Consider the following 18958-nt stretch of genomic DNA (forward strand, 5'->3'; position numbering starts at 1 on the left):
TTGTTATTGTCCTCTATACAGATGTTTGTTTCCTTGTCACACTTCCTTTAAAATTAGCCCGTCAGTATATGACATCAAATCACGATGCCTGGTAGTGAGGACGGGGTAGGGGCGACAGGAGGAGCTGGGTTAGGTTAATACATCACTGCTAACAAGCACACGCAGCGCTGTGGGGGGTCGTAAATAGGGTTTCATCATGGTCCTGAGCCATATGGGCACACCTGGGCGCTGCTTCTCTGGCTCTCCAGATCAACACCCGAAGCCCCCGGGATTGGGGTCCTGACACATTACCTGCCCATTTGCCCATTTTAATGGGGGGTGTTCTGTGACATCAGCAGGCACGCCCACTGGTTTCAACGGGAAGTGGTCTATTCACTAAACAGAGAGTTGGCAGGAGAGTCTGCAAGTTTGTTTTTAATCCCTCACTTCACTATTCATTATAAAGGGCCAATGCTGCAGATTTCTAGAGCAAGAAAGGGCCAGTTCGGCCCTGTATAATGTATAATTCAATGAGTATGGACACTTTGGAGAAAAGTTACTGATTTAACTTTCCATTATACATCCAAGCTTTGTTTTCAGTAGAAGTTTGCTGGGGTCGGCTCTTCATAATGTATAACGGACTGAGGGAGTTAAAACCACAAACTCTTTTGCAAATTTTCTTGTCAACCCTCCCTTTAGTGACCCAAATATAAAGTTCACCCGATTCTTTTCCCTGAAGAAAATGTTCCATGTTACGATGTATATGTGCGGGAGTTCATCTGGGTTCTGATGCTCTGAGAATATTTGAAAAAGCCGCAGTCCCCTTCTTTACATCATAGCAATATGAAACGGGTGCTAATACACGATCATTAAAAGTTCCCGTATATCACATGTACACATATCTTTACCTGTGTAATATATGGGTGCAGTGTGTGCATGTGTGACACTGAGCGCGCATGTACAGACACACTGTCCCAGGCCTTTCTCCTAGCAGCAGCAAGATTATGGATAGAACCCTAATAGTAGCTGTCACGGAGCTGGCTAGTCCGACTGACTACCTCCGCTGTCTTATGCTCCCTTAGCCTGGGACACCACACTTTCCCCGGTTCCCCAGTCACTAGCCGAGACTCAGTGTAGGGTAAAACCAAAGGAAGACTGATTTATTTTGGACACACAGAGTTGGATATAGCCAGCAAAACACACATTAACATAAAAACAAGATATTGGGACACAAACCACCCCCTTAATCTGCCTCCCAGAGACAACAGCGGCAGTAACGAGATTAACAATACAATAGGGGGGAGATTGATTTATACAACATTAAACGGACAGAATGGTGGTCACTCCCTGGTGGCAGATCCTGGCTGTCTGCTGGAGATAATCCCCTCAGCCAGTGATGAGAGGATACTGCTAGGGGTAGCCACAGAAGCCTCTACAAACCCAGGGCCCATAGTCAATAGGGAGGAGGCTGGCAGTCAGGCTTCTCCAGTGGTCCCAGTGATGGAGGCTTCCGTCACAGTAGCCATCTATGCCAGTGGGTGAAAAGGCAACTGTGCCTCCGGCTTGGGGGGGCAACAGGTCCTGCAAAATGTTTTAAATCTCTCTGTCTCTTTAAAAAAATCTCAAGAACTGGATGCGGTTATAAAATACGTTAGATGTCTTCTCACTTTTACAGCTTCAAATTATATTGTAAAAATAAATAAACTATTTCAGGGGACAGTAACTGAACATTGCACCATGTGTAGACTGTATGTTAAGTGGGTATATGGCAATGGGGGCATAGACCACGGGTAGCCATCTCTCTGGATCTCGCTGGACAGCAACTCCCACAATCATCAACTAATATCCATATGGTCAAAGGTCAGCTGAGAATGATAGGAGTTGCAGTACAGTGGCAGAAACAGTTTACTGCCAAGCTCTGCGATGGACAGTGTTTATATGAAACTGTGTAAAGAGCCGTGGAAATGATTATTCTGGGGTTCCTGAGTATTGTAGTATGGTGTGAGAATATCTCTGTAGTATGTAGTCAGTGCACCGTTTAGTGTTATAGCCCCTAACTCCAGTGCAGTGATTCCCAGAGGGTTTGCCATGTTGTGGTGGCCATCGTGGCGGCACACATGTATCCACACAAAGTCTGCAATAGTATATTCACTTTTCATTTTGGTATCCTACATAGTCCAGGAATAAGACTACCTTGGCTGGTGGCCATACCTAGGAAAAGCTGGTCACACATTTGGGTTTGTTAAATATAGTTAAACAGAAGCAGTGGTAGCAGGATTAATACTTTTCTTAGCATTCTACAGTTCCTTTCTTTTATCATTCTTGTAGAATGAGCTCTTAGCCCTTTTGATTACTAGAAGGATAAGAAATACAAAACCTTCTGGCACGAAGATGGATAAACCCATAAGCAGCATAAGTAATGTATTGGGACAGCACAATATAATTGAAAGAGTAACAGACTATGACTTTACCAATCTGTTAAATACTGCATATGTAGCACTTTCTGATTATCATTATTCATATTATTATTATTTACAATTTACTCAGTGTTTCTGATGGAATATTGTCTTTATGTTGGATAATGTCATTGTGTCTGTTTCACAAGGATTCTTGGAAGGTCTGCACTAGACAGTGTTATAGTTGTATAGGTCTTGGGTCTTATGGAATAGTTTCCTTATGTATGTTAAGATATAGGAAAGGTTATAGGGTGGTGGTATAATTATGAGGACATAAAGACATAGGGGGGATTTTTTGGGGCAGTTTATATACACTATAAAAAGAAGTAAAATATACTGGTTTTGGATTTTGGAGATAATTTTACTTTTTTTGTTTCAATGAAAAATTTTAAAATGTAATGCATGGTAAATGGAAATAATATTTATTTAGTCTCAAATATTTAATATTTATTATTCATACAGAATATTATATTATCTTCCAGTGCAATATCCTTCACAAAATGTATAATCAGGGAGCTAACAGGCTAGAAATGTCTTATTATTAAAAAAAGGCTTCTCAGCTTAAATGCACAAAGTACCTTTCACCTACTTTTAACATTTGAAACATTACAGCTTGTCCCAAACTCCAATATACTTTAAATGCCAACCTTAAGGACTCCGTAGAGTGGACTTTGCATTGTGCTGACATGCTGTTTTCTAGCAGCTCCCCGCACCCCGGCTCTACTCCCTGAGCCTAATTACACAACGTCTGAACTCCAACATGATCCCAAATATGAACCGATGTGAACACCCATTCCAAGCCTGGGAGGAAACCAAAATTCTCCTTTAAATACTGGTCACTTTGTGATCGTAGGAAAGAAGCAGTAGCAGATAAGTTGTATAGGATTGTCACTGGGAAAATAGTGCAATGAATGTGTGAATGTGAGTATGGACTATCTATCTATCTATCTATCTATCTATCTATCTATCTATCTATTTATCTATCTATCTATCCATCTATCGTCTATCACCTGGAGGAGACTGCTTTTTCACATGACCCTTAGGGGGATTGTTGCTATTTAAGATTGTAACTTTGTCCAAAGATAAAGTCAATAGAAGTCACAATATCATTAAGCTGTAGCGCAAGCGTGTCTACCCATTTTCCCACTTCCCATGCTGCATGTCTTCATACACATATGACTCTCTCACTCTGCTCATTAATAAACTCTCTTTTACATTTAATGATTCTTAGCATAGAAAACCACCTTTGCAGAACTGAACATTGGTATAATGGGACTGTTTCAGAATCCACTGTGGGTTGCACCCGGATGCTGATGGTGGCTACAGGTGAGTGCCATAGAAAGTGATTAAAAGAATTAGGATAGTAATAGAAAAATGGTGGCTACAGTGTCAGATAAGCATATAATATTTTTTTTTCTTAATATTTTTATATTCTAAAGCTATAGGGTTAGAGGTTAGATGTAATGTAAGGAAGGTTTACTTTACTTAGATGGTGGGACATAAGTGGAACAGCCTCCCAACAGAAGTTAATATCGTTAATTTAAACATGTATGGGATAAGCATCATTTTTTTTTAAATTTAAGACAAGTCCAAAGACTTTACATTAGGCACTAGATGGGCTGAATGGTTCTTTTCTACAGGCAAATTATTTTTCTGACACTGTTGAAGAATTAGAATGTATGAATGTATGTGACAATGTAACACAATTTCACTGTTTACAATGTTTAAAATAATTTATTTTATTGTGTCTGGAATAGATACAATATTCAAGGCTCTATTTTATGGACAGTTACCCTTCTGATATAAAGTAACATCATTCTGTCATTATGACTCTGATGAATATTCGAAAACAAGTTTGCTTCCTAAGGAATCCTTGGAAGTTAATAATACAACCAAGTATTTTTTTCTTCGAATGTTCAATTAATATTAAAAGAAATCAAAGTTAATTTTTAATAAGTGAGCATCGGTATAGTGTCATACCCATAGAATTATTGATGTTAACTTTGTACCCTGAGATGTTCCAATTCAACGTTAGTTCCTTAAAGAGACATGGTAAGGATTTTCACAACTGGTTTTGTGATGAAGTCCATCGCTGATAACAATCATTTACAAAGCCTGCTAGGTCTGGGTAGTTGACTTTGGGTACAGGTGATTGTAGCTTAGTGGCTAACATGTTGGAAGATATTGAGAAATCATTTGCCTTTTTTAGTTGTAATCATTCTGTTCCTGCTAGTTTCTATTTAGTTAAGAGGACCCTTGAGAATTTCTTAAGACACAACTGGCATGGTCTAAGCAGCCAAGAGGTCCTGAAAAGTACAGATGCCAAGATCCAAAAGGTAGCAGTTTGGGAGTGTCCTCGGGGTAAAAAGATTATGTCTATAGATTCCATAGTTTTATGTTTCTCACCATCTAGTAAATTTTTGTCTTTAGGGAGTTCAGGGGAAGGCTGGCACCAAGTGGCCCTCTGCCCCCTTGAACCCTCTGCTGTAATATAAGCAACATATGCACTAGCACACACATTTACACTCTCACATACACACACATGCACTCAAGCACACACTTACACAGGCTCACTTATGCTAACACACAATAACACTCAGTCACAAATCACACCATCATCACAGCCTTTTCTTCCCTGAAGCCGTTTCTTCTAGCTACTAACCCACTGTGAGTGGCCACACTTATGGGGGGGGGGGTCAAGTAACAAAGCATTACATGTCCAATTGCCAGCCCTACCGGTGCTCTTAATGAGTTTAGTGGTACATAAAAACCCTTTCATTTCAAAGCCAAGGCTAGCCATAGCTAGCTGACATATGGGATTTATTAAGGTCTGTTCAAAGCAAGAATTGTATAGGAAAAATAGTATAGGCATACATGGTTCTAAAAACTATGGCTTATTGCTAAATAAAAGGCTTATAAACATGTCTACTTTGCATTGGTGGTGACACCATCTTTAGATAATGCTATTATTTTGGAATGACCATATTTGAATTTGAAACAGTCCGTTTCTGTTTTTTCATGTTATATGGTAGTGCTGTCAAGTTGGGCTCTTTGGGATTGTGTTGTGTGTTCCTTTTTGATCACATGCTCTGGATTTTGCCTCTCATTTGTTTTTAAAATGTTGATAATTTATTAATTTTCAAGTTTATCAATTTCAAATGTATTGTCCTGAGTTACATCAGGCATTAAAGAGATACTAAAACTGATCAGACAACGTTTGTTTTCTTATCATTGTACTGCTCTCCAGTAGAATGGTCTTTCTTTTTTTATAGGATGCAACATTCAAAACAGAAGACTGTTCATCATATAATAAGGTAAAATATTAAACTCTGAAATCAAAACAGATGTTTACTTTTAATTCTGGTAACTACAACCAGTTTAGACTTAGATGTAAGTATTGTATTAGAATATTTCTGTAATATGTGGTCTGTGCATAGCTCAGTGTTTTAGTCCCATGCAGTGATTTCCAGTAGGATTGTCATGTTCTGGTGGCCATTATTGATATTTCAAGTCCCCATCTGGACCATGCATCATATATAATGTTCTCATAATGTTTAATGTACAGATCAAAAAAAATGTCACTGACACAGCCTCTATAACCGATAATGGGTTGATTCATTAAACAATGAGCTGTAACTGAGTTATTACCACTTTAAACAGCCTTATCATGCTGCTTAAGCTATACAGAGCCAAACCTAGTAAGTGTTTTCTGACAGGCCAGGGTAATCCTTCTAATAATGTAATGAAATGTAATAATACACATATTAGCAATGTATACAATATGTATAGAGGCAGAAAAGAGAGAAAAAAGATCCATCAGTTGTATGGCCTGCAGAGGGGGTTGCCTCACTGCCAATTTAGCTATGCCCCTTACACATATTGTTTCTTTATACCTACACTTTTAGATTTATGTTCGGGGTCCGGTGAGTTAAGAACAACAGCATTGTTCTAAAGCAAAGTTTAGGTGATTTCTTGTCTCATTGTTAAAAACTATTTACAACATATTGGGTATATTTACAAATGTTATAGAGATGTATACAAATCTTTAATGACTACTAAATGGTGGCTTTTTATCAATGGCTGTGAAATGATGTGATGTGATATGGTATCAAGCAAGATGAACCTGAACTCAAATTAAAAGAGAAAACACCAAATGCATTGCCTTGAGGTTTCCTGGCAAACTCAATTCAAATCTTACATCCATTTATTGTTGGCTTTATTTCTACATAATGGAATCTGGTTTAATTTGTAAGTTGGCTGGTGCTGGTAGATGCATATTGTTAACAAACTAAAACTAAAATGACCCAGAAATCAGCTGCTCCAAGGTATTGCAAAGGAATACATTTATGTAATAATTTCCGCCAATCCAGCTTACTTTGTAAAGCTCCTTGGAGTTTAACAGACAAATGTTGCTCACTGGTAGTGATCTCATACCATTGAATTACATCAGAAGCACTGTCAAGCTACTAGGCTTGTTTGGTGGTTTTTTCACATCATATAAATTATGAACCTCAGTTACTTGTTTTATGTGCGTGGCACATTGATAAAAATCCTTCAGTGTCTCTTGTCATGTTCCCAATATAGCACAAGATGTGCAACAGCAAAGCAGTTATGGCAAAGGAGCCAGATGTGAGTTTGAAGAACAAGGAGGAGATACCAAGAAGGAATCCCAAAATTGATAGTGGCTGGGCATGGATGGTGGTTCTGTCTTCCTTCCTAGTCCATCTACTGGTTATGGGCTCACAGATGGCTTTAGGAATTCTCAACATGGAATGGTTAGAAGAATTCAACCAAAGCAGAGGCCTAACAGCCTGGGTCAGTTCCCTCAATATGGGCATCACTCTGATTGTAGGTATGAAACTGGTTTTATTGACATAGCAGAATGTTACTTTTAACACGATGTCCTCCTCCTTTCCCTTACTAAAAGAATGAGGAAAAAGACCTATGAACATACTAACATGTAGGAAAGTCTTAGAACACATTGAGATGTGTACCATTGTACCATTGGGACCATTCAGCTATAGGAAGCAAACATTTAGACTTAAGGAAGAATGCTTAATGGTTAAGGTGTGACTAAAAGTAATGTAGAAGACACCTTTGTATAATAAAGCAAAAACATGTTTTAGTATGTGCCATAGAAGCATAAAATTTGACAGCAGATGAGAACCATTCGATAAGAACCATTTGGCCCATCTAGTCTGCCCATATTTACTGTAAAGACTCACATTTTAGTCAGTCCATGGTCTCGTCCCATGCATGTTTAAATCACCTCACTGTTTTAGCTTCTACCACTTGTAGTTATTTTCCACCCTCAGTATATGCCGGCAGCATTATGTATATCTTATATGGTCCCTTAATAATCTTGGTGTTCTCTGTTAAGGTCCGTTTATAGGATTGTTCATTAATACATGTGGATGCCGTAAGACTGCAATGATTGGAGGGTTTCTGACGTCCCTCGGCTGGGTGCTGAGCGCTTATGCTACTAACGTGCATTTTCTGTTCTTTACGTTTGGAGTTACAGCTGGTAAGGATGGGATAGTTCCAGTAACGCTGGCAGGTCAGAGGTTGCTGGGTTTATCATTTGAGAACAGGCAGGATAAAGCAAAAAAATACAAAAGCAATAAATAACTGATAAATCCATTCTTCATTCTACTGCCATAGGAGCAGAATAATGTAAAACAATATCTGACTGACCAAGGCTTTGGTAGTTAGAGGCCAAGTTTGAGAATATGTTTCTGCCTTCAACCCTTTTTGTAGAAGACTCATTTGGTTGTTGGTCCTTTATAATGCATAGTTTTAACTCACCTTAACTCATGAATTACTGGGGAAAAGTTTAGTTTTTTTTGCTAAATTTTTTATGTGACACTGATATTTTGCTGATCATAAGTTTATATGGTTCCCTCTGTAGTATCTGGGTCCAAATTAAAACAAAAAAAATGTTCTGATGGAAAGACCAAACAAATGTCTTGATTTCATGGCAGTCCCAAAACACTCTTATTTAAATGCAGACCACACCAGCTCCTTTTACATTAACCAGCACTTTTTATAGGGAATTTATCTCCTTGATGTACTCATGCCTCCTTCCAATGTTGTAATAAGATGGTACAAAATTATGGCCAAAAGGAAATGCTTCCTTTATGTAGGTGAAATGTCTACACCCACAATTAGGAAATTTGAGTACAGCAGAAGTAAGGTGTAAAAGGTTACAGAACATTGGTCATATATATATTTTCTTTTTTATTTATCCACTAAACTGTGAGAAAACACAGTTGGCCCCAGGGATTTTACTGTGTTTATGCACGGCCCACTCATCTTTTTCTTCTGTAAGTCCAGCTTGTTATGTGATGCTCAACCTATGCTGTATGTGAATATATCTTGCAACTTAGATCTAAATTTAGTATGTATGTTATACATGGGTACATATTATACCCACGGTTTTAGTATTATAAGGAGATTTCAGTATTACACCACAGGTTTTACCTGGTAGTTAAATATGTGATATTATATCACTAGTTTTTACTATGATAAAAGCATGACAAATAGACTTGTGCACACAGACCAAAAAAATTCGGGCAAATTCAGAGTTCATTTTGAACTCGCAAGCAAGTTGTCGCTCTACCTTTCCCACTCTCTCTCACACACTCTTAGTCTTTAAGTCAGTGTCTCCCTATGTCCTCCGCCAACTGCTTTCGTGTCCCTGTCTCCTTTTCTGCAGGCCCACTTCTTGTTTTGCCTTTTCTTGTTCTTCGCTTCTTCTGTCTTCTGTATTCTGTCTTCCTTACTATATTTTGGTCCCTTCTCCCCGCTGCATTGTCCAGACACACTCTCTCCCCTAACTAGCACCCCGTGACTCTAGCCTTTTGCATATGAACTCCAAGAGGCCAGAAGAAAGCACATGGGTCCGCGAAGAAAGAGAGGTGCAGAAAAGCTTCTCTTTCTCCCCTGATAAGTCTACATTATTCTGGCCTCTTGGAGTACTTCCGCAAAAAGGCAGAGCTATGGCGCAGGGCTTTTTCCCCCATTCCTACAATTGAGGGAGAGAGTGTGCATGGAGTCTTCACCCTTTGTGGAAGAACTCCAGGAGAGCTGGTTAATAGAGCAGATACAGTGTAGAAGCAGACCAGTAAAGAATATAGAAGACAGAAGAACAAGAAGGCAAGAAAATAAGCAGAACTCTGGAAAAGGAAATGGGAACATGAAAACTGCTGGCAAAAAAGATAGTGAGACATTGAGTGAGAGTAGACAGAGTGAAAAAAAAAAAACAAAATGCGAACCTAAATTAAGAGCGTTTGCTTCGTTTTTCATTTGTTTAATTGGGTGTCCCTCTTCATGTGTGTACATTGGTACTAATAAATGAAAGCGGCACATTTCATTAAAATTTAAATTCATACGAATCTGAATGCACAAGTCTAATCACCATTTGGAGCCTTGAACCCTTTTTGTAGAAGACTTATTTAGGTGTTGGCCCTTCATAATGCATAGTTTCCACTCACCTTACTCAGTGGGGAAAAAAAGTTTTTTTGCAAAAACACTTATGTGACACTGACAGGCTGATATTAGGTTTATATTGTTCCCTCGGTGGTATTTGGCTCCAAACTAAAACAAAAAAAAGTGTTCTGATGGAAAGACTAATGTTGCAAGAACGAGTCAGCTTTAGCAAAATTTAGAGAGCGATGCATTAGGAAAACTTGTGTCATTTGAAGCTATAAGAAAATAAAAAAGAATAACTCTAACATATTACTGCAATTATGTAACGTGTACCAAGAGGACCTGCAGGCTACAAGCCCGAGGTCTCTGCCGATCCTTCTAAAAGAATAAGAGAACCCGCTTTTACAGGGGGTTTGGCTTGGCTTGCTGGATTTTCTTAAGCTTGACTTTTGCTCACCTACCAAATACACTTTTCTTTAATGTTACTCAACAATGCTATACATTAATATATTAAACAGTGAAAAAATGTATTTGTTCTTCGATGTACCTGCCCCATAATTACATTGTAAATCATTAAATCATCAATATTTTCTCGGATATCCTATACGGGTTGTCATTATGGTACAGTTCTTATTGTAAACATGGAATCGTAAAACAAGTCATGTTTTTTATTTTCCCCAGGCATTGGCAGCGGGATGGTTTATCTACCTGCAGTGGTCATGGTGGGACAGTATTTTCAGAAACACCGGGCTCTGGCACAAGGTCTGAGTACCACTGGGACCGGCTTTGGGACGTTCCTAATGACGGTCCTGCTGAAGTACCTATGTGCAGAGCTTGGCTGGAGAAGTGCAATGATTATTCAAGGTGCAATCACTCTCAACCTATGCGTGTGTGGTGCTCTCATGAGACCCCTGGACCATGAGGAGAAGTATAGTAGAGACTGTAAGGAGAAGACAAGTGGCCACAGAGATATCAAGGCACCCTCACTGCTAGAAAATGACCCTGTCAAGGCAAATGGTGTATTGCATGAGGAGGAGAGTGGTGAAAAAGTTGATACCTTGTGGAACAAAGAGGACATCAGAGATGACATTTTCATTAAAGATGTGGGCAGACTGAGAATGCTGAAGACCCTGACCCGAATCACCATCACCGTGAGATCTGGCTTCTGGGCATGGCACTCTAGCTATTTTGGAACCGCCTCTCTTTTCACCAACAAAGTTTTTGTAGCCTTTGTCTTGTGGGCATTGCTGGCCTACTGCAGTTTTGTAATCCCCTTTATTCACCTGCCAGAGATTGTGGGGTTGTATGGCCTGACAGAGTACAACAACAATTTCCCCCTTACCTCCATTATAGCTATTGTTCATATTTTCGGCAAGGTTTTCTTGGGTTTCCTTGGTGACCTGCCATGCATCAGTGCTTGGAATGTCTTCATTGCCTCAAATTTTACCTTGGGCATCTGCATCCTCATCCTGCCACTTATGCATGCGTATGCCAGTCTTGCAATAGTTTGTGCGCTTATAGGGTTCTCTAGTGGATACTTCTCTCTTATGCCTGTTGTCACCGAAGATTTAGTTGGAATCAAGCAATTGGCCAATGCCTATGGGATCATCATTTGTGCCAATGGGGTATCAGCTCTTCTGGGACCTCCTTTTGCAGGTAACAAATTCTGTTAGCATGTCAAACTTTTTTGGGGGATTTGATGAAACAATCTTCCATAAATATAAATAAAGAAATGTTGTGAGCCCTTTCCATGCAGCTTGTGATATACGGTACCCCAATTCATGCTGGGATATGTGCCAAGCTATTATTCCAGGTATGCGTAAGGTGCCGTAAAGTGAGTTATAAATTTCAACACGTAAAAAATATCGGCAGTGTTTTCTGTCTTACTGATTTTTGCATACCATTTTTTTAATCTAATTTTCTTTCTTGTTTTCACTTTTTCCGTGACCATATAATGTTCTGATTTCAGGTGTGACCAGTTATATGAAAAGGGTGGGAGTAGGCAGATTCCATTCCTCCTATCAGGAGATAAAACGCTACCCCTCAGACCCAGTAATCAACTCTAATAACTGGAGCCAGGGTCGTAGCTTCCGTGTAGCAAGAGGGGTATCTGTCCCAGGCGCTGCAGGACAAGGGACATTTTTGAGTTACCCTGCCCTCTGCCCACCTCTGCTTCCAGAAATGGACATGATCTCAGTGTGTGGTGGGACCTCTAATCCTGCCCCTGGTCCAAAGAGCCCTAGTTTTTGGGTTACCAGGTCATGGGATGGACAGTAATAAGGCAACCAACTGTATTAGCAGCCTGTTCACATGTCTGCTCAATTTCATTTCAGAGCCCAACCATTTTATAGCCAGACATGTCTAATTTTCAACAAGACATTTATTATTTTAATCATCAATGTGTGTTTAATTGCTCTTGAGTAATAATTTGCAAACCATGAAAAAATCACATTTGCTCGGTTTTAATATTAACTTACAATGTATTTCCTTTGGGAATAAAAGTAGGTCTGTACTGTACTTTATCATGCATCTCGGATAGGTGAGGTACCTGTAAGTTTCTAGTGGACACGTTCATTGCTTTTAAAGTTGTGGAGGGTTGAAGCTTGGCCGATGTTTGCTGGTAGGTAATTCCATGGATGTGGTCAGCTCCAGGGGGGCAGCAGCCCCTCGTCCGCATAACAGAGAGCCGGATCACACATGTAACACCACTAACCTTCCCAGCAGGCACATTAACACTGTAGAAGGCTGTGCTGGTTTGGCCAAGGGCAACTCAGAAGGTAAATAGGAAACTGGGTATGCCCATGATCAAGTCTCCTTAGAAGTGTGCACAGCAGCAATTTAGTAGACCATAGACCTCACTGATACGGCACTGACGCACAAAGCTTAGAAGGAAACAAATGGTGGGTAGAGAGCAAGTAAATGATTGTTTTTAATCTGTTTATGTTTGTTGAAAAAAGAATGTGGTTTTTATTTACATGTCTGAAGCAGCCTCCACACCTTAGAGGTTCTGTTCCACTGATTTCACAGAATGTAACATTTTCATAACAAAATGCAACATTTAGAAACATCATTCCTAGTATTGTTGAATGGGGGGCTTTACTTTCATTTGTCATGTGACTGTGACCTATTGATTTGAGTAACTGATAAAAGCATTTCTAAGAAATAGAATGTGTTTTACACACACAGTTTAGTTTATAAACACATTTACTGCTGTTTATATGCACCGTGACGCACTCTTACCAAACATTCATAGCTTCAAGAGAAGAGGGACATTAAGGTCAAAATGAGGGATTGTCCTCATCAATAAGGGCACTTCAGGGGCACTCATCAGTTTTATTTGGGGATGTTACTCCCGAGTGTCTAGTAGTTGGTGTGAATATAACATTGTGTCCTCTTATAGTAACCAAAAACTTGAGCAGTCCATTCAAGACCAGAGAAAATAATGATCTGTGCTCTTACACACTTCTAGGTGACACTGGAGTTTTTTCTTACCACAGGGAGACCCTAAATAGACTCATGCATTTGACCTCCTGCTGATTCAGTCATCCATACCTCTCAAGTGTCCCATTTTTCACAAAAATCCTAATTTCCAGGCGTTGGCCTACTATTCCACTTTTGCTGGCAGTGAGGATATTGGGCTGGTTGAGGAGTTCCTCTGATGCCCCTTGACTGGCACAGTGTGTTGTAAAATTAATGGAGGGCTGTGCTGCCCACATTTTGATTCTTTAAACCTAAGCACTACAAGGTGGCTCTTTGGGTAAGGTGGGCAGGTAGTCGTACCTCAGACTCTCAGGTAGTCCTACCTCAGTATGTCTGCATACTACTGCCTATAGCCACACACATCCCAACACAGATGTTCTCATATGGCGATTATAGCCCTCTGCTGCCCATGGGTAATGCTAAGCTGAATACAGGCGCTGCAGAAATATAAAGGGACATCAGTAACTTCATAGATACTTTGCCTGTCCATGGTCATAGATTACAGATCAGCTAAAAAAAAAGAAAGCTCCCAGTACATATTGCACCATGTGTTTCACCCATACTTCTACACTTATAGAAAAAGTCCTCAACCTTAATGAAAAACATGGGTGCCTGTTAGATATTTGTTTTAAAAGCTTACATGGGCCTCATATTTGTCTCTCTCTTCTAGGTTGGATTTATGACCTCACTCAGAAATACGACTACTCGTTCTATGTGTGTGGCTTGCTGTATATGTTAGGAATTGTCTGCCTGCTCCTGGAACCCTGCCTGCGCTCAAATAAAAATTTGGAGACACCAACAGCAAACCCCAAAGCCTAAACATGGATTTCATCACATTATTACTGCCAGAGGATCCATACTTTGTTGTCTTGACATCGTCCATTCAGATGCTGGCTGTGTGCGTGTGTGTGTCTGTGTGTACGTGCTTACTTGGGTTGGTATAGGAGGCGTACAACGTTTTTTTCAAAGGTTCAAGACAACTCCCCAATGTTTGAAGTTGTTTCATTTGACTTAAGTGTTAGCTTTCTGCTCAGCAGAACAGCCTGCTGTGGCTGAAAAAAGGGGGACCCTGGCTATTTCTCATCTGCACAAGAGATTGCCGGGACAAATCCCTACATACATTTAATTAAAGAACAAGATTTAATGAAGCTTGTGGAGTTATTTCTGTTAAACACATATTGCTGTTTAAAAATTTGGCTGATTTTAAGTCTGAAAGCAAAGCCATTTGCCAGACGAAGCTCTTACTCAGGAAATCAGCAGATGGTACAAGGTTTTAGGTTGGTATGGGTTTGTGTAATATGTATAGTTTTATCTGTGTATTTGTTAACTTCCAAGGATTTGAATTATCCTGTAAAATACTGTGATACAAAAAATGTCCCATGTATTAGGTGACTGTAAAACTGCTGTGTGATATGTATTTAAACTTTAGAGAATTAAGAAACCAAATGTCTTCTTCTTGCCAGGAATTCTTACAACAAGTAGCTGGTAAGGCTGTATTGCGAAAAATATTATAAAAATTTAAACAGCAGGGAGCCAGAGGTGAGAAAACCAAATGATATTGCAGAACAAACATTTCCAAACAGTAAGATATTTCTGCCCACATTTTTGTTATATCCAACACTGATGAACAGGGAATAGAAAGTAATTAAGGTAGCAATTCATAAATAGTACTCCTTGAAGATACAATCCAACCTTACTCAGCACACACCTTGGATAAATGAACGAAACACTACAAAACTGACCTGATACTTTAGTAAGATGGAATGGCTACTTTGGCTTAAGATTCTTAATACGGGATCAATTGAGTGCAGTATATAAAGGCTCCTCCTTGGTTATCATTAGACTTTCACTTTCGGTTGACCATCAAGCCAACGTATATATGTCTATCTTATGAGAGCACCAGGATTTAGTACAAAAAGAGTCATACAATGGGATTTAGCTTGGGGTTTACCCACTAAACATGTAGTAGACTAGTTCTACACAGGATGAAAAATCCCCATGTGGGGTTTGTCTTCATGAAGATGAGTTTATATTCATTATAGTTAAACCAGATTTTTCTCTGTTAGTTTTTGTTGGTTTTTATTTTTATTTGTGTGTCTAGTTATTTTCAGCACCTATGAAATCAATGCTGTGGTAGTAAGTAGTGTAGAATGATTGCTTCTACTCTACACATGATGGAAGCATTTTTCTATTAGCATAGTCTCTAGCAGCATAGTTTTAGGTTCAATATATTGCTGTATCTTTGTGTTACGTATTGGAGGCTACTAACTTCGACCACGGTTCTCTAAAACAGCTGTAATGATGGTGTTATTGTTCTACTTTATAATGAGGACTAAAAAATGTAATTTTTATCCAGTTGCTGTTTCACATACTTTAAATTAAACATGGTCATATAGCAGTCCTGAATCTAAAGTAATTAAGGATTTCCTCCTTACATCAGGAAATGGTCGTTATCTGCCGTCAAATTCAATGATTGCATAATAGGTTACTGTGGCCAGTTTTCTGTGGACAACCACATACTATCACCCCCCCCCCCAATTTTTTTTAACCTTGTAAGAAATTATGACCCTCTTACAGGGTTATTCTTTTAGGGAATGTGTGACGAATAAAGCACAAATACAAGCGCATAGAAAAATTTATATTGATATTGAACTAGGCTACTGTTACAGGTTATAAAACATATAACATACAGAAAACATTTGATAATAATACAAAACAAAAGGGATACTTAAGCACATTCTTGGGAAACCTCTCTCAGCTCACAGGCTTCTCCCGAACGCCATCTTGCGCAGCTTCGTTCTGAGTCTCCTGACCCAGGACACTTCTGTTTGCTGCGCTCTCCTTTCTCAGACTCTCTTTTCTCCCTCTTCTTTCTCTCTTACTCTTCTTTCTCCGACTCTTCTTTCTCTCAGACTCTCCTTTTCTCAGACTGCTCTTTCTCCTGCAGCCCCTAACTAGTCATCCCAGAATTCCTTGTACCTCCCAGAAAGTGGTTCACCCAACCCCTCTTTTCAGACATTTCCTGTATGACCCAATTATGGAGGAGACAGGTAGTCTATGCAAACATGCACACAGTTATGTTAATATACATCGGCTTCAGTTGTCTGACCCCCTGTGGGGTATCCCACCTCTGTTGGAGCCTTTGTTCCAAACCCTTTGTAATGCATTACTATGCAAGTTACCTTACATTGTAAAACCAGATATCTCACCTTATAGAAACCCAAATCGTCCCCAAAACATTATGCAATAAATGTAATGTCCCATTTTAAAGGCACCCTTAATTTCTTACAACCTGATCCAATAAAAGCAAAGTACAGTCAGTCTTCCATTTTGAAGCAGCTGGGTAACTTTCCATGCTCCTGAAACGCTGTGAATTTGGCAGTCGCTGATCTCTTTGAGCGGTTGCTTGTGAGGTCTTAAGCTCTTTTGTTGCCTTTCATGCAAATCTGTTTTAATTGTGAAGGTAATGAAACCGTTCAGTTTTAAAGGGACAGTCAGCCTGTCAGTCGCAGTAGAAAATGGAGGGCTGGGTTTATTATCCCTTTATACTTGACCGGCGGCACAGAGCCCTGACCTCAACCCCATCGAACAACTTTGGCATGGGTTGGAACGGAGATCATGAGCCAGGCCTTCTCATCCAACATCAGTGCCTGACCTCACAAATGCTCTACATGATGAATGAGCAAAAATTCCCATAGAAACACCCCAAAATCTTGTGGAAACCCTTCCCAGAAGAGTGGAAGCATTTTTCCATAGATAAAATGATGCGTACTATTATTTGAGTTATGAATAGCTTTTCCCCTGCAAAAGAGGGTGAATAAGGAGTGTGGATACCCAAAATCTTAAATCTACCTGCAATGCAGGAAGCAAAACTTAATACTGCAATATAAATACACATTTTAAACTGGGAGATCCTCCAAATCGAAATGCTATTTCATTTATTTTTGGTTGTTGTTTTAGGTATTCTGCTGCATTACTGTATGTATCTTTAATTATAATATAGCCTAATAAAGTTCCTCTATTTATGGTACATTTGTCTTTTTGCATTTTTATGTATATTGTGAGGTCCTGACCACCCTGCACATAACATGTGTGTCTCGTTAATGGTATCTAGAGAAGGCTATACATTGCAGAGGAGTCTCAGTTGGTTTGCATTGTAGTCTCACTGGTCCAGCTCCATGGTAAACAATACAGGATTATATAGAGCTTGGCGAGATTGGGGTACTTTGAAGTAGTGGAGGGCAAAGAATAAATGATCATAAACATAATAATAATCCCTAATATGCTATTAGTGAAAACTAATAAAAGTAATTTTCCGAGAGACCACTGTTTCAAATTGTTATATACAGGGGAGGGCTGGCACTTTTTTGACAAAGGGGGGGGCTTGGTCAGTATGTCCAAGTAGTAGCTAACCCCTGCCCCAAGCAAACTTTATCTTCAGAGAGGGACGCATCTCCATCTGCCCCACACTATCGGACATATTGCTGTAGTCCTACTTGTGTTATGTGACCCCACTAAGTGCCCAGGCCGAACCCCCCATCCCGGCAGAGCAGAGGAGTCCTCCTTAGATGAGATTGGTCTACCCCCCATTCCCTCGGGGCAATCTACCCGTCTTTTCTGAAACATTAGAAAACAGCTTGTGGACAACTTACTGTGGGAATTTATGTATGTATATATTTCAATAATAAACAAGATATTTTTTAACACTTTATTTTATATTTTATTGTACAGCAAATATTGTAACACATTTAAACTTCAGGTGCTGTAGAAACAGCAGACAATTAACAAGTACAAGAATATGCTGCCTGTAAACGTGTACATTATGTAATGTGTAATTATGGTAATTATGACATCATAATATTCTTCAGTTTACAAAACACTCAAGATCTAAAGCAGTCGTAACTTTTGGCACAGGCCAAACCTTTTAAAGGCACCCATGACATCTTTAGGCATACATATATAAATTAGTACCGTAACATGAAGCATAATCTATGTAGCTACTGCAGTACTTTAAAGCTCATATAAAAATAATTATCCATATGTAAATCATTATGTAAAAAAAGTTTCACTCTATTAAGTTGGCTTTTCAGTGTTTGAAGGAGTTATTGGAACATGTCTATTGATATACTAGAAGTATGACATACATGATGCTAGTCAATAGAACATAAATCCTGCCTATTTGCTGCATTATTATTTTTAACCAAATCATAAATCTCCATTCAAGACACATGTAATACATACACTCTCGCTGGTTATGGGAAACGGGAAATAAAACTGAATCTTTATTGCCAAACATCTTAAATTGGCATATGGCATGTTATTAAAATATATATGCATCTTTCATGTTCTATTGATTAACAATAGCCTCATTTTCTAAGTACAAGTATGGACTCCACCTACTAGGAATGGTATTAAATTAGATGGTTAGGTTATCCTATGTTAAGCAGCAAGCAAAAACGGTCTGGCACATTCAGCGTCTGTGTGTTTCTGAATTTGGTAAGACAGCGCTATAAGTAGTAGTAAATGCAGGTTTGCTGCATTGTGGTATTCCCCATTAGAAGCAGGCTATTAGATTTCTCTATAGGTTCCTCCAGCAGCAGCTGACCTTTTTAACC

General features: G+C 39.2%; 1 protein-coding gene across 1 annotated transcript; it reads left to right on the plus strand.

Annotated features, from left to right (window-relative positions):
• Positions 1 to 7046: 7046 nt before the first annotated feature.
• LOC149288196 (monocarboxylate transporter 14-like) lies at positions 7047 to 14162 on the plus strand. The gene is made up of 4 exons (XM_089491961.1): positions 7047 to 7287; positions 7816 to 7959; positions 10545 to 11519; positions 14014 to 14162. Exons 1-4 carry the CDS (start codon positions 7047 to 7049, stop codon positions 14160 to 14162), a joined length of 1509 nt encoding a protein of 502 aa, XP_089348087.1.
• The last annotated feature ends 4796 nt before the right edge of the window (positions 14163 to 18958 follow it).

The sequence above is a fragment of the Sceloporus occidentalis genome, unplaced genomic scaffold (genome assembly GCF_023333645.1).
Source record: "Sceloporus occidentalis isolate IW3139 unplaced genomic scaffold, rSceOcc1.0.p SCAF_53, whole genome shotgun sequence".
Classification (NCBI taxonomy): Eukaryota; Metazoa; Chordata; class Lepidosauria; order Squamata; family Phrynosomatidae; genus Sceloporus; species Sceloporus occidentalis.

Excerpts from the sequence above, each read along its gene's own strand:
- LOC149288196 (XM_089491961.1), top strand. The coding sequence starts at position 7,047 with ATGGCAAAGGAGCCAGATGTGAGTTTGAAGAACAAGGAGGAGATACCA. Across the intron at positions 7,288-7,815 it reads GGGCATCACTCTGATTGTAG|GTCCGTTTATAGGATTGTTC; the intron begins GTATGAAACTGG and ends TTCTCTGTTAAG. Across the intron at positions 11,520-14,013 it reads TCTGGGACCTCCTTTTGCAG|GTTGGATTTATGACCTCACT; the intron begins GTAACAAATTCT and ends TCTCTCTTCTAG.